We start from the raw sequence: 17,011 nt of genomic DNA on the forward strand, positions 1-17,011 counted from the left end.
TTCTATAGTACTGGCAGAGGTATATAAAGTTGCAGATGTGTCTGGACGTGTTCCAATACTGTTTTTTGAAACCTTGGGAATCCTGGTGCTGATAAAAGCTCAACTTGAGATAGTAGCAGTGTAGTAAATGTTCCAGCTTCTGCTTAAATCCAAATTCGCAATGAACTTTGCATTCTAGACAAAGACAAGGTCACTGTGCTCTGTTTGTCTTTAGAAATCTCCTTTGCCCCAAATAACTATGTCAACACTTTTCTCTAGAGATGCAGTTAAACAGTATTTTCCGTTTTCTAAAGGGTCAGTGGTATTTTGTATCTGGATGTAGGAGTCACCATGCATGTGGCAGTGATAATGAGCCTTTTCCGTAAGTAGACTTTTTAGAATCCTTGCATATGCCTAAAGAACATTTAAAGTGTATGTAATCTCTCTCATATCTAAGTATTTTTAAAGTGTATGTAAACTCCTAACATTGGACTTCTCTTATTTGCTCCTTTTGATCTGTTAGCTACAACAGTAAAAATGCTTTGTTGTATCCATTTAATATATGTATAAAATACCTGTTGATTCTGCCAGAAATCTGAGCTGATAGTGGGTAACAATGCCGCACAGGCAGTAAGTTATCTGTGGACTATAGAACATCCTCCTATGGTATGAACTAGAGGAGGAGGGGGGTTGTTGGGGAATCCTAAAACACTTCCAGTCTTAAGGCGATGACTCTGCTTTTCTATAGAGTAAGGTCCCTAGGACTGAAAATATATTTCCACCACCAGGTGAAAAAAATAGAAGCCTGAAAAATGAAAACTATTGAATTCACTACATCTAAGAACTTGTAAGCTACAATATTACATTTTTGTTCATGGCTTTAGCTATTCTTTAACTTGAAAGTTTTAATCTACTTTGGCATTAAAGGTGAGATCTGCAAAAGTCTAATTTACAATTACATTTTTGAATGGTAATTTATTAATTTTTTAATGTTGAAAGGGTCAGTTAATCCAAAATGGTGTTTTAAGTGAGATCTGGGGGATCCTTAGCTCAGTGGTGTGACCTTGGTCACAGTACCATGTTGCACAGACCCACTCGGTCTGGAAAGAGCTTCTGACACCATAGGCTTCCTCACTCCTCTAAGAGTTTTCTGTAGGCTACAAGACTCTCTCCCATCTCCTAGAATCTCTCAGCTGGCCCAACTCTGTCTGACCTGGAACTTCTCCCACATGGAGTGCTGTCTCAAGTGGTTTGCCTTGGTCCAGGGGCGGACTGACCATTCGAGTACTTGGGCACTGCCCGAGGGCCCGGGGTCAGTAGGGGGCCCCATGAATTGCCCCTGGTACCTTTTTATAGGCTTTTTTTGAGTGTGGGCAAGGACACAGGGGCCCCATGATCCCCTATTGCCCGGGGGGCCCCATGAGTTGTCAGTCCGCCCCTGCCTTGGTCTCTAGACAGGGGCACACCTTCCTCCTGGTTGCTGCAGCAATTGCAACTCCAACACCAACTCCACCTGCTCTCACCAACTCATTGTTGAAAGAGCTGTGTGCACATGGGCACATACCCTGCTGGTTGTCCACAAAACCTGGACACTGGGTTGGAGATTTCTCTCCTCCCAAGGTAGGAAATACCAAATCCTGGAGAAAGCTGCAAAAGCACTTTTCTTTGCTCGACATCAATGCTCCGCAGTCCTGCACTCAGCAAATGTGCAAACCCTTTGTCCTTTTCCTGAACATTTCCACAGTGACGGAGTCTCGCACTTCTACATAATTTATAGGCCACATGTTGTGCAAAATGTGTTTACTTCTTATATGGTTTGGATATCCCAATAGTAAGATTACTTTAAATTGATTTTGTTTCTGTTCACTTTTTGTGTTCTCCTGTTGCATTTTCCATACAATAAAAGAAATAAAAGGTATAAGGGAAGTGAGGATCCATTATAATGACCACAGCACGTGTGCAGACCGAAGACCTCAAGAACAGAGGTTTCAGATACAAGAAATTGTCAGATGGGTTACCTCTCCAGCTTCCGTCCAACGCTAAAATGTTTTGGGGAGGACTGATCCATTATTTTTTAAATAAACATGCAGAATAGATATGCTGCTTGGTGTAGATAATCTAAAGATGTGTTAAAGATTTTAAAAACATTTTTTTCTCTTCTTTGGAATTATACATATATATAGGAACATCCATATTTGCCCATTATATATAGGCTTTATTTCCTCTTTAGTAGTGCTGTACAATGATTGTGCCTTTCGCTTTCTCTCCCTCAGAGCAAGTCCACTGGTCACTTCTGACTAGTATAAAGCTGAGCTCCAGGATAAGCAAACATTGTCTAAATCCCAGAGTGATGTGTGTTGTTGCTTGAATCTTGGTTCGCTCTGTGTACTTCTTTCAGATATGTGCAGAAATCCAGTGTAAACTTTGCCTCTGTGCTGGAGCTTCCTGTAACAAAGACCAGCCACTGCTACTCTCTCCCCTTGTGCAGGGTAACTGGTCTTGTCTCCGCCTCCCCTGTAGTTTCCTTCAGGCAGCCTGTACAGGGTACGGCCTGCTGCCCCCTCCTACAGCTCTGCTCTCTGTACACACAATGTAATGTCACTGCTACTTTTACATAGTGATGACTGGGTTTGAAAAGGCATTTGCTGAGCACTAAGTATATATTTTGTGGCTATTGTTGAATATATTTAAAGTTTTTGTGCCTGGACTTCAGCTTTAATAGCATGTAAACTAACAGTAGCTGGGATTTTATATCAGCAATAATTTGGTGAGGGTGATAATCCCACGTGTCTGACATACAGTACAGATATCCATACCCTATAAATCTGAACATGTAATGCATTACAATGATGGCAATATGCTACTTCAAGCACTTTAAAAATATAAATGTCCCATAGAACTGTATCACCCCTCTAGTTTGCCTAAAAAAACCTAGCCAGTTCCCCCTGGCTGAGGCTGAAAGACAGCCTGGGCATGAGTCAGCCTTGGTGTAAGTCAGCAAAGACACCATGGGGTTTATTTACTAAAGCTGGAGAGTCCAAAATCAGACTCCCTTCTGCATAGAAACCAATCAGCTTCTAACCTCAGCTTGTTCAATGAAGCTTTGGCAATGAAACCTGGAAGCTGATTGGTTTCTATGCAGAAGGGAGTCTGATTTTGCACTCTCCAGCTTTAGTAAATAAACCCCCATGTGTCAGGGCTGAGAGCTTTGCATATCAGTTCCCTGATACCTCCCCCCCCCGCTCTAGAGACTTGAGAAGTGTCTAGAAGGCAGTGGATGGGGGTGAGGAGGAGCTGATCTTCATGTCTAGAGGGCCCTGACCAATCCCCAAGCAGGAGGCTTGGCATGGGTCAGGACAGCCCTCAGATATGTTAAGCCTGATCAGCAGGAAGTGTTTATCGGGTGGAATATGGAGTAGGAGGCTTTAGTAAGGAGCCTAGGAGGGGGGCCTACCTACAGGCTGATTCTAGAAGAGGGGACCTCCACTGTGCCACTGTTCACTAAGAGGGACAGCCTGAGCAACGGGGAAGGAGCCAGCCCAGCAGAAGGCCTGAAGGCAGCCACCAACCCATAAAGCTATCAGGAAGGACACTATAAGTAACCTTACACCCCCTGGGCTGGATAAGGGGAAAGGGCAGTCAGGTGGAGAATCCAACTGGCTGCTCGTTCGAGACTGTAATCTTTGGCAGCTTCTAGATCTCCTTGCCCAAGGAATACCCTTAGTACCGCTGGGTGAAGAGGAGGATTCATCTGTGGTCTGTGGAAGTACACTGGGGAAATAGAGCGCTCTCAAAGAGTTGACAGATTTTGCTTCCTGTCCATAGACTTGTACATAGTTTGTCCTCACAGTTCACAGTTTCTTGAGCATCCCATGCATTCCTCAACCCCATCCAAGTTCGACACCCCTTAAAAAAATCACAAAAACAAGCCCAAGGAATAGTTGCCGTCTCAGTATGCAAGCGTGGAGGAAGATGTGGTGTGTTGCCTGGCTGTGCAGGACTGTACAGGGACCCAAAAATTTAGCAACACCTAAGGGGGTAGTGCTACAGAACGTCACTAAAGGTAACATTACAGTAAAAAGGCCAATGCATGTGCTCACTGCAAATATATCCCTGGGTGCTGGAAACATGGTACATTCATGCATCAGTTAAATTGTTTTACCTCCCCTGGACATCCCAGGTCCCTAAAATAAAGTAAGTTATTGGACATAGGGTTGCCACCTCCATCCCTTTAAACCCAAACACATTAATTACACAGGTTCTGAGGTTAATTTAATGCAGATAAGGCACTGAGTTGAATTACCACCTTAATCAGCCACAGAACCTGTGTAATTAATATGTGTTCAGGTTTAAAAGGGAACCCTAATTGGACACCACAAGGAAGGGGTAGGAAAGCTGGAAGAGTGGGAGGTGGGATCATTATTCAAACACAAAAAAACAGCTGTAAAGAACAAGCTATAGGCCAGGGGTGTCAAACTGGTGGCCCTCCAGCTATTGTGAAACTACAAGTCCCATCATGTCCCCTCTGACAGTTACAAGCATGACTCCCAAAGGCAGAGGGGACATGATAGGACTTGTAGTTTCACAATAGCTGGAGGGCCACCAGTTTGACACCCCTGCTATAGACCGTAATGAAGAGTACCCATGCAGGGTAGCCATTTTGTAGTAAACGATTTGCAAAACTTTATTTCATTCTATAAAAAAATGAATATAAATACCGTACAATAGTGGACAGACACAAAATCAGTCATAAAAATTCAGAGTTAAAATAAGCAGTCCAGACTGCAGTGTCTGCATACAGTCAATAACGTGAATCAAATCGCCCTAAAGGAGCCATGAGCGCTGTATGGCAGTGGTTCTCAACCTTCCTAATGCCGCGACCCTTTAATACAGTTCCTCATGTTGTGGTGACCCCCAACCATAAAATTATTTTCGTTGCTACTTCATAACTGTAATTTTGCAGTGGGAGGAGTAGTGCCACATCATTGGTGTCAGTGAGAGGAGTAGTGCCACATCACTGATGTCAGTGGGAGGAATAGTGTCCCATCATTGGTATCAGTGGGAGGAATAGTGTCCCATCATTGGTATCAGTGGGAGGAATAGTGCCACATTGTTGGTGTCAGTGGGAGGAATAGTGCCTCATCATTGGTGTCAGTGGGGGGGAATAGTGCCCCATCATTGGTGTCAGTGGGAGGAATAGTGCCCCATCGTTGGTGTCAGTGGGAGGAATAGTGCCTCATCATTGGTGTCAGTGGGGGGGAATAGTGCCCCATCATTGATACTGGGGGGAATAGTGCCCCATCATTGATACTAGTGTGGGGGGGAATTGTACCCCATCATTGGTGTCAGTGGGGGGGGGGGGATAGTGCCCCATCGTTGGTGTCAGTGGGGAGAGGAACAGTGCCCCATCGTTGGTGTCAGTGGGGGGGGAGGAAATAGTGCCCCATCATTGGTGTCAGTGGGAGGAATAGTGCCACATCATTGGTGTCAGTGGGAGGAATAGTGCCACATCATTGGTATTAATGACACCAATGATGGGGCACTATTCCTCCCACTGACACCAATGATACTTACCTTGCTGACTCCTGCTCCAGCCTGGGCTCGCTCCCTCCCTCTCCCATCTACAGCCAGCATACCTGGCTGCAGCAGCACCATCTGCACGCTACAGACGCTTACCTGTCAGCTGTCTTCCTTCTCCGGCCGCTTGCTCGATCTTCTTTGCTCTTCGGCTGCTCGGCTCCTCCTCTCCAAGCTCCACCTCCTCACCGGTGATTGGCCGCCTGTGTGCCTCTCCTGAGCTACAGTTCCGGCGGCCAATCACTGGCGAGGGGGCAGAGCTGTTGAGTGATCCTGGGGATGTGGCCAGATAACAGGGGCGGCATATCGTCCCACGCACACATCGCGGTCCAGGGAAATGTGGACGTATCTGCATGTGGGCGGACCCGCCTGGAGACTGATAGAGGAGCGGTGTCTCGGTTCCTAAGACCATCGGAAATGTGTTTTCCGATGGTCTTAGGAGACCCCTGTTAAAGGGTTGTTCGACCCCCAAAGGGGTCGCGACCCACAGGTTGAGAACCGCTGCTCTAGTGGATGTCACCACGCCTAAAAACGCAGACATTCCATGACATCCAAAGTAGCACTCAGTGTAACATTACTGCATTGAGATGCTAAACAAGTTAACTGAAAATGTATTAGGTCTAAACAAAAGGGTGACTAAAACATAAATAGGTAATACGTAGAATATAATGGCATATCTAGACTAAATAAACATGCATAGAACATGGTAATGAGACGCAAGCTGTCTGGCATGGAAAGCGATTTATACAAAAGTCATTCATTGGCCATGAGTTGAAAATCTTCAAACGATGTCAGCATAGAGCTCTGTGTATCTAATCATCAAATAGCAAAAAAGAAGGTGTGCATAGCCTGTGTTGGTTTAGATGAAACGAGCAAAAGCAGCAACAAAGTTCAATTGGCATTCAGTGTGAGACAGACACGTGTGTGAAATTCATCACTACTTGAACTGCAACAGGTATTCGGCAGAATAGGACCATGTCCTATAACACAGTAAAGGTAAAGGTCAAAAATACATGCAGTTCAATGACCAAGCTTATGGAACTGGTATAAATCCGATTTCCATGATGTAAACAAAGATTGAGGATTAGTAACCCAGCATTATATACATATATCATATATAAAAGGACTGGAAATCCAGCAGTAAAAGGAGAGAGGAACTGTGGTGGCAGTTTAGATTAAATATCAATTCCAAGTAACTCCAACAAGAGTATATAAAAAACCTACTACCAATTTCTATTGATTCAAACGAAGTTCGATCTCTCAAAGATTCATCCTTTAGTCTTTGCAGATGAAGAAGCTGGTTTATCCTCGTGTTTATGGTCTATTCACCGCTTGTATTATAGCTCCAGTGTGTATAGAAAGATCCAGGTTGCCCAGAATCCAGAGTGCTGTGCACAGGGTTCCAGATCGGCCATGATTAGACAAACACAAGGGCACTCACAGACATTGTGTCCGGACGCAATGACGTCATGACGTCAATATGTTGACCCGTTTCATCCACCTATCACTGGGGACTTCGTCATAAACACAAGAATAAACCAGCTGCTTAATCTGCAAAGAATGGCTCATGGTTCCTTTAGGTCGCTTTGATTCATGTTATTGACCATATGCAGATATTGCAGTCTGAACTGCTTATTTTAACTCAGAATTTTTATGACTGATTTTTGTGTCTGTCCACTATTGTAAGGTTTTTGTATAGAATGAATAACATTTTGTAAATTGTTTTCTACAGAATGGCTACCCTGCATGGGTACTCTTCATTACCACCTATATACAGCTTGTTCTTTACAGCTGTTTTTTGTTTTTGAATGATTTTTGGGTAAAACCCACATCTGTACTAATGATGAGACAGAGCAGTCAGGCTCCTTTCACATGGGCGTTCCGGTTTTTTTCATCAGATCTGTCACGTTTTTCAATGACAAAAACCAGATCAGTTTACATCCATTGTTCATCCGTTTTTTCATCCGTTTTTTCATCCGTATACATCCGTTTTTTCATCCGTATACATCCGTTTTTTCATCCGTATACATCCGTTTTTTCATCCGTATACATCCGTTTTTTCATCCGTATACATCCGTTTTTTCATCCGTATACATCCGTTTTTTCATCCGTATACATCCGTTTTTTCATCCGTATACATCCGTTTTTTCATCCGTATACATCCGTTTTTTCATCCGTATACATCCGTTTTTTCATCCGTATACATCCGTTTTTTCATCCGTATACATCCGTTTTTTCATCCGTATACATCCGTTTTTTCATCCGTATACATCCGTTTTTTCATCCGTATACATCCGTTTTTTCATCCGTATACATCCGTTTTTTCATCCGTATACATCCGTTTTTTCATCCGTATACATCCGTTTTTTCATCCGTATACATCCGTTTTTTCATCCGTATACATCCGTTTTTTCATCCGTATACATCCGTTTTTTCATCCGTATACATCCGTTTTTTCATCCGTATACATCCGTTTTTTCATCCGTATACATCCGTTTTTTCATCCGTATACATCCGTTTTTTCATCCGTATACATCCGTTTTTTCATCCGTATACATCCGTTTTTTCATCCGTATACATCCGTTCTGGTTTTTTTTTATACGGAAGAAAAATAGGGTTTTCTTCCGTTAAAAAAAAGGGATGTTAACAGATATGGACATTAACGGATGTGAACAGATGATCATCCATTTATATCCACTAGTCCATAGAAATACATGGGTGTCCATTTTTCATCTGTAAACAGACAGATGAAAAATGGACATATGGGCCACCCGTGTGAAAGAGGCGTCAATTAGGCTATCTTGCCTATTTTTTTTGTTGAGGTGGGATCATTAACTGCTTAACAGCTATCAAGCAAGTGCCCACCTACCTTCTTAACTTGAAGTTCCTCATGGCTTTGTTGGTATTTTTTTATCTTGCTATCTTCAAATGGTTAAGGCTTTAAGCCCAGCAAGAAACGTGGTTGGTGGACACCTGTCTGGAACGTGTGTTTAGACAATGTTGTGTTATTCGTTATGACACTCATGGTCTCTCTGTGACTGGCATGGATTTAAGATGGGTTTGAATTATTGGGTGCTGGGAGGTCATTGGCTTTCATCACAATTCAATTTGGGTCTGTTGCAGTGCCAATGCAGTGTAACATCCCCTCTTTGTCCCTGAGCCCTGATTCACACTGATGTGGTGCAGAATTTGCAGCGATTTCAGTGCAAATTCCGCACCGCATCAGAATCGTACCCCGTTAATGCAAAACGCTGCGGGTGTGCGTGTTAACACCCCGAAAGCGGAAATATGTGTGAATACCCATGCGATCCGATTCTAGTGCGGACCCAAAAAAGGGTCCCGCATGTCTTTACAAAATGTACGGCTCCAATTGCACCACACACAAATTGCATGTGATTTGCACAGGCATGCGGTGGGGTTCCTGTGCAAATCACATGCGATATACCGCACTGCATGTATGTGAACCCAGGCTGAAGGAAAAATATGTATATTCATTTTGTTATGCTGTCTCCATTTCATGTGTGTGTGTGTGTGTGTAATACTGTAGTTTAGATTTCCCAGGTATGATTTCTCATTTCTGTGTAACACCCCAGTCACATCAAGCCCGACTTTGAAATCGTGTGACTTACAGTGAAGTCGCACAATTTCAAAGTTGGGGGACCCGCCGATTTCAGGTGTGATTTGTAAGACATCTGATACAGGTGTCTATGCAAATCGCACCAAGAGTAGTGCATGTACTACTTTTGAAATCAGTGTGGCTCCAACCAAGTTGGAACCGCACCGATATGACCGCTCCAATTGCGGACAATAGGGTGCGACTTGGCATGCGATTTGCAGGTACATGCAAATCGCACCCAGTGTGACCGGGGGGGTAAACAAATATGCCTTGTATAGTACAGCTGCTGATGTAGTATTTCCTCAGTTTACGTATCGATACTTGTTTTGTGTTAGTGATTGGTTACTTTGATGGCTCACCCTATTAAAAAACAAACGCTGTAGTAAACATTGAATAATTGCTTGAACGATACCCGTGTGTCACTTGCATTATTCCCAGGATCCTGAAGCAGCTGAGGCAATGAGGACAGGATGTGTTACCAATTAACTCTTTCAGTCCTCAGCAGGGCTGCTGTTAGAAACCATGGGGTCCTATACAGCCAAACTGACAGGTCCCCCCCCCCCCCACAAAAAAAAAAAAAAAAGTTTACTATGCTTCAGTTATGAACACAGTGATTAATCAGTACCGATCACTCATTGTGTTCATTCAAGAAAGGAAGGGGCTGGTGAATGTGACTGTTACCGCCCTTCTCCTACTTTCCATTCTGAAGGATCCTATTGTGTGCTTGCAGCTACCGGTGGGAAGGAGAGGAGGGAAATCAACAGCGCTGTGGGGGCACACAGGGGGGCCTGGGCGGCAGGGAGAAACATATGGTGCACAGTGAGTGGGATGGGTGCAATGAGGGAACTGATCCCCTGTATGGCTCTTTCTGTAGCAGCGGGAGGGAGAAGAGAAGAAGCCAACTTTCAGCTGCTGCAGAGCAAGCCATACAGGGGATCAGTTCCAGTAACTGCCCCCCGCCATGCTGATCACCCTCCCTATCCACATCCAATTCATTCAGCTGCACGAGCCCCATACAAGAGAACTAGTGGTACCCCCTTATCCACAGCCTTGGTCCTCAGTGACTGTTTTGGTGGACACTGGTCATTAGTCAAAACCTTTTACTGTACTTTTTCTGTTCAGTTCTGGCAGATTCCCTTCTTCACCCATTCCCTTTTATCAAAGCAGCAATTTATCTGCAGATAGCAAAGAATGCTTGCATGTAAATTCAAGTAAAATTCTATATTCTAAACACACATTTTATTTTGTATTGCAGTGTCTACTTGGGTAAGAGCAGGTGAGTTTATTTTATACGACGTTTACACTTCAAAATATTGTTTCTCTTAGTACATGTACTGTATATTATGTATACTGCATTATACATATGCATGATTCAAGCCATATTTACCACTCAAATATATGACACACTTCTACAAGCCTTTCTAGCTCTTCTATAGTAGAAGTGTCACAAAGCCTCGGAGCCATAGAGCAAATAAAAAATTCAAAGCGGAGCCCTAGTCAAAGTCCAGTCCCTGCAGGAGCCAATTGGATCATGCTTTGCTGGGTCCTTTGCCTTCCTCTTGATCAACTGTGGGTGAAGGATAAACTTTTTTTTTTTTTTATTGGTTGAACTGGATAGACTTTGGTCTTTTTTAAACTAGATTATGTAACTAAAAAGAAAAGTCAACAGCTACAAAAGCTGTAGTTAAAAAAATCTTCAAAATATATGAGCGCTGAGTAATATGGTAAAAAGCAGCCAGCATTCAGAGGAAACCTCAAATAACTCCAATATGAAAACCAATAAACAAATATATGATGCGGCGCTAAGAGGGGTCACATGCATTATCGTAGTGAAGTTCTTGCATTATGAGAATAAGTCCTTAGGAAAAACCTATAGGTGCAGCGTGACAATGGTGATGAGTACAGCATGAAGATAGTGACTTTCATGGCTGTCGTGACTTATAGAAAATGAATGTACATTGCACTAACCAGATAGCACAAGTAATAGTGCATTGGAATAAATAAGACCTACTCCACGGTGCTCAGGATTTGGGAACTCTGGGTAAGGATGAAGTCAACAGGCAGGAATTAACCACCAGGTGTCATCTATCCAGGACAGGTTACCACTCTCCAATATCTCCACATCAGGCAGAACAGGTATAGCAGTATCCAGCAATATCTGTCTTGACCACCAGAGGGATCTCACAAGCAGGCATGGATCCGAGATGACAGAGCACCTTAGGGGAAGGGGGCTCAAAAATGCCAATAATGAGCCCAAAAGAAAAATTGCTCCAATAGTATAGTATTTTAAGTCATATGTATGAAGTATTTAGGAGAAAAAATTAACATATAAAACATACACTTACATGCAAAAAGTCCAATATGGGTGCTTAGGCTTACATAAGGTCATGTGGTAGGTGACTGGTGATTAAGGGCAACTCTCTAACGCGTTTCATGTCACAACACTTTATCAAAGGGAGCTGTAGTTGCTGACTTTTAAAGAACAGTCACTCACCTGTCCCAGGAGCTAGTGGTGTGCTCACCACAGCCGGTTGCACCAGCTGTCACCGGCATCTTAGGTGTGGGCACCCGGCTGTGACAGCTTGTGGCTTATGAATGGCCTTATGAATGATCCTTTAGTCTTCTGAGACCTGTCACGTGTCCTAGAAGACTACTGGGACAGGAGGACAACTTCTGCTTCCAATCGTCTAGGCGATTGGAGCGGAAATGGGAATGGGTACCTGTCAAAATCAGGTACCCACAACCCCTAAACTCCCCAAAGGTGGGGAGTGGGGGACGAGGCCTTAAAAAGGAACTTCACCTTTTGGGTGGAGCTCTGCTTTAACAGGAACTGTACAATTAGATAGAAAGTATTATCAATAAATTGTGTAGCACTACTCTTGTAAAGACCATTGGATTTGATTGGGTCCCCCTAAGCTCTGCACGGCCGGGCAACATGCATTTTTCACACTTGTACTCTCAGAGTCAGTGAACAGTCCTTGAGCTATATATCTATAACTACCACTTCCTTAAGTATAATAAGTGAAAAATTAGAAAAACCAATATGCAGCAAAGCTTAATTCCCCATAGCACAAATAAAACCTTCACCCTTGAAGATATAAAATAACAATATGAAAATGTGCCAAAATTACATAAATAAATACTTGTACAATTCACCTCATAAAGTAACTATATATCAATATTCAAAAAGAAGTTCAAAAAAATAATTCAAAAAAATATCCAAAAAAAATAATTCAAAAAAGTAAGAAAAAGTCCCAAAAAAAAGTCCAAGCAAAATTAATATAAATTCAAACAAATTCCAAAAATTATAAATATAAAGATGAAACTGAGAAATCCTTTTCAATCCTTCCTTTCTCACGATAAACCTCAAACAAAAGAAAATATCACATAGTGTATTATCTTTATAATATAATAAAATATTCGTGACAACACTCTGGTGATTATCCAAAATAAAATATGTTTTATTTTTTTAAAGTAATTAGTGTAAAAAGTGAACCAAGTGCATCAATTTAATTAATTAAAAAATATATAAATTAATTAGTGCAAAACACTGTGTACTGTGAATCACTCTTCCAGTGCTCCAAAAACAAATCCACACTGTGCCACTTCTATTATAGTAAGGAATATATACCCTTACCAACACTCCTCCATAAACCTGCTTTCAATAATTATCCTATGGATGGGATCCTCCTAAAGTGCTCCCCCAGATTCCACTGTATTCAGGGCACTATTCCAGCAGGATTTTCCATATCTCCATATCAATGGCACCATATAGATAGAAAGCATATGAGGGACAAATAGTGTAATACCGCCAAAGTAAAGTACAGAGAAACTTTTATTAGAACTGCTCACATTTCAAAAGATTTAAAACCGCTTTAAATACCGTAGAAACCACCAAGCTACCATCCAGGGAACATCCAGGGACCAACACACCGTCTTTATCCTCTTTTCCCTTTTGTAAAATGGCCGCCGGTCAACTTCCGGTTCCGGTTGGCGGTATTACACTATTTTAATTATTTTTTTGAACTTCTTTTTGAATATTGATATATAGTTACTTTATGAGGTGAATTGTACAAGTATTTATCTATTTATGTAATTTTGGCACATTTTCATATTGTTAGTCCTTGAGCTAGTTTTAGTTTTCATTAAGGGGTTAAAAACGTGGATGGGGTTTAGGGGTATATGGGAAACCAAAGGAACTGTAAAACTTGAGGACAAACTTCTCAGCAACTATGTACAAGGGTGGGCTGGCAAATAACACAAAAACAGCGTTGTCCCTTTTTTCAGTGTACCTCCTCAGATCTTGGATGAATCCTCCTCTTCACCCAGCAGCTCTGACGGTATCTCTGAGCAAGGGGGTCCTAAGAGCTTGCAGTCAAGCAGTCCCAGGTGAAGACTTGTTGAGTATTGCACCTGACTACCCTCTCCACTTATCTGGCCCAAGGTGTGTATGAGTACTCACACTGTTCTGTCCTGTCAGCATGGTAGGTTGGTAGCTGATTTTAGGCCTTTTGCTGGGCTGGCTCCTTCACTGGTAACAGATTGTCTTCCCAAGATGATGTTGAGGCAGGAGAGATCCTCCAGTCCAGCATTCTGCCTGTAGGTAGGCTTCCCTCCCTGGAGTCCTCTCCCAGGCTCCACACTCCAGCCTTCCTCTAGTCCATCTTCTACCCGACTCCCCCCTTTCCCCAGGCTCTGTCATATTTGAGGGTTGCCCTGGTCACCATGCTCAGCCTCCTGCCAGGGGATTTACCAAGGTCCTTCACACATGTAGATCTGGGCCTCCTCCACCCTTATTCTAGAAATTTCAGAAGTTTCAGAGTGGTGGGAGGGCTCCAGAAGCCCTTACCTGTATAACCACCCAGTCTGTCCTGAGGTGAACTCCTGCCTCACTCCCAGGCTGACTCATCTCAGGCTGCTACTCAGCCTCTATTCAAAAAAGAAAACAACTATCTAGCTAACCTAGAGGGTGTTACAGTTGTAAATGTTGACAGAGTGAAGGCATTCTGGAGTCATTCATTAATAGCATCCAGTACTGGGACAAGGTCATCCAGCACCCAAGGCGAAGATAATGAATTATGCCCCTCTTGCCAGGTTGAGTTCCCAGTACTCTTCCTTTACATCAGGTGTCCCCATGCTCGGATGCTGTTGCTCCCCTTCCCTCTTGTCCTAGGAGATCGGTACTCACAGCATTTACTTCCTCTCTCTGGTCATGGGACAAGTCAGATGATGGGGGGGGACAGAGGGGAGGACACAGTGGCGCTGAGACTGAGGACAGCAAGGGCTCTTTTCTGCCCCATGCAGGTTGCAGGGAGGAGAAAGCCAAATCCTCCTTCCAGCAGCAACTATCAGCCGCTGCTTCTTCTGGTGATGAGTGGTCGCAAAGTAACTTAATAAAGACTGCAATCTTTCAGTAGAGTAAGAGTTCTAGCTGCCACCCCTGCATTGTAATTTCAACTGAAAATCCAGTTTAACTGAGCTCAATACGATCCAAGTACATCAAAAGTCAGCAGGAAGCATGCATTCTGCAAATTTCAGATCTATGCAGTAGGTCTGATTTAGCAGGTAGAAGGGAAAGGGGAAGGGTGGTGGTGTTGGACCTCGGCAGAGACAAACTTGTACACAGTTTGTTGAAAGGGTCAGATTTTTTACTGTGGCTGCTTCTGAAGAAATTCAGCTGTAAAACTTTGCAAAGTAGATACTTTTGATGTGCCTATAATGTGTTAAGGCTAATTTCAATTGAATGTTTAATTGGCTTTGTAGCCTGAAGAAAATCATAGCCAACTTCATGTATAACTGGTCCCGACAATGCTACAGCAAGAAGATGGGCAATATGCAGTACAGTTTGTGTTCTCTAGCTTTTCCAGGTCTATACTCAATAAGTAATAAAATGAATAACTGAAAATTCCTTCCACTGCCAATTTGTCTGATCTACCTTCATCACCCATTATATCAGGTTGCAAAAAACTAGTGCTTACCTAGTAAGGAAATTACAAAGTTACTCCATCAGTACTCTCGCCCCATGATTTCATGTGCTGCTGTTAGTCATTTAAAGGGGCAATAAAACTAGAGATGCTGGACCCACTGCTCAGCTTTCTTCAATTGCAGGTTAGTAGTGGCTCGTCAGATGGATCTAGGCCAGGGGTGGGCAACTGTGGCTCTCCAGCTGTTGGTGAACTACAAGTCCCATCATGCCTCTGCTTTTGGGAGTCATGCTTGTAACTGTCAGTTTTGCAATGCCTCATGGGACTTGTAGTTCTACAACAGCTGGAGGGCCACAGTTGCCCACCACTGATCTAGGCTACTCTGAAAAACAAAGTATAGGAATATTCCCAAAAGGAGTAAGAAAACACCCAACTTGAGAGGTTCACATAAAGAGAATAGACAAAGCGCCAAATGGTCAGTTCAATAATTCATATAACCTTGATTTCAGATAACAGACACAAGTAAAGTCAGAGTAAACTGCTTCGTACTTCTATAATGTAAACTAACTCAAGCAGCATGTTATAAGACAATTAAATCATCTTGTCAACTTAATCACTTGCCACCCACCCTTTGTACATTTACTGCGGTCGGCAGCTCCAGACTAAGTAATGTACCCATATGTTGCGATTTATTTCTGGATATTTTGGGCATGCATGCCCCCTGCTGGCCTTTGCTATGATTGGACACAGCACAAGTTTACCGGGCAGGTTTCAGCCAATGATTTAGGCTATATACCTGCTGATCACCCCTGTCCCCCAGCCAATGTCATTACTACGGTGTACAGTATTATCACTGATCGCTGTATTAGTGTCACTAGCAACATTAGTGTCAGTTAGTGTCCCTCCCTGCCAGTGTCTGTTAGCGCCAGATTGCCTGCCATCGCTGATCACTGCCATTACTAGTATAACATCTATAGCTGCATAAATTCCAGTATATACACAATATTGCTAAAAGTATTAGGATGTCTGTCTTTACATGCACATGAACTTTAATGGCATCCCAGTCTCCGTCCATAGGGTTCAATATTGAGTTGGCCCCACCCTTTGCAGCTATAACGGCTTCAACTCTTCTGGGAAGGCCGTCCACAAGGTTTAGGAGTCTATGGGAATGTTTGACTATTCTTCCAGAAGCACATTTGTGAGGCCAGGCACTGATGTCTGACGAGAAGGCCTGGCTCACAGTCTCCGCTCTAATTCATCCCAAAGGTGTTCTATCGGGTTGAGGTCAGGACTCTGTGTAAGCCAGTCAAGTTCCTCCACCCCAAGCTCACCCACCCATGTCTTTATGAACCTTGCTTTGTGCACTGGTGCGCAGTCATGTTGGAACAGGAAGGGGCCGTTCCCAGACTGTTCCCACAAAGCTGGGAGCATGAAATTGTCCAAAATGTCTTGGTATGCTGACGCCTTAAGAATTCCCTTCACTGGAACTAAGGGGCCAAGCCCAACCCCTGAAAAGCAACCACACACCATAATCCCCCCTCCACCAAACTTTACACTTGGCACAATGCAGTCGGGCAAGTACCATTCTCCTGGCTACTGCCAAACCCAGACACGTCTAATGGATTGCCAGACAGAGTACCTTTGTCACTCCAGAGAACACATCTCCACTGAGTCCAGTGGCGGTGTGATTTACACCACTGCATCCAACGCTTTTCATTGCACTTGGTGATGAAAGGCTTGGATGCAACTGCTCCGCCATGGAAACCCATTCCATGAAGCTTTCTATGCACTGTTGTGCTAATCTGAAGGCCACATGAAGTTTGGAGGTCTTTAGCTATTGACTCTGAAGACAGTTGGCGACTTCTGCACACTGTGCGCTTCAGCACGATCTGACCCCGCTCTGTCATTTTACATG

At 43.3% G+C, this 17,011-nt stretch overlaps 1 protein-coding gene across 4 annotated transcripts in view; it reads left to right on the forward strand.

Moving 5' to 3' along the window:
• The first annotated feature begins 232 nt into the window (after positions 1 to 232).
• Positions 233 to 17,011, forward strand: part of LOC149452255 (Fc receptor-like protein 3) — a 51,257-nt gene continuing 34,478 nt past the window's right edge. Inside the window, exons 1-2 of one of the 4 annotated variants that reach the window (XM_089689578.1) lie at positions 233 to 361; positions 10,428 to 10,448. In XM_089689578.1, the coding sequence (XP_089545704.1) occupies positions 331 to 361; positions 10,428 to 10,448 (52 nt within the window). In that variant the 5' untranslated portion in view covers positions 233 to 330. The remainder of the gene's footprint in view (positions 362 to 10,427; positions 10,449 to 17,011) is intronic. The other 3 variants (XM_089689575.1, XM_089689577.1, XM_089689576.1) reach the window with 3 other exon arrangements.

Source organism: Staurois parvus, unplaced genomic scaffold (assembly GCF_062004578.1).
Source record: "Staurois parvus isolate SC_StPar_1 unplaced genomic scaffold, SC_StPar_1.0 ptg000486l, whole genome shotgun sequence".
NCBI classification, from domain to species: domain Eukaryota; kingdom Metazoa; phylum Chordata; class Amphibia; order Anura; family Ranidae; genus Staurois; species Staurois parvus.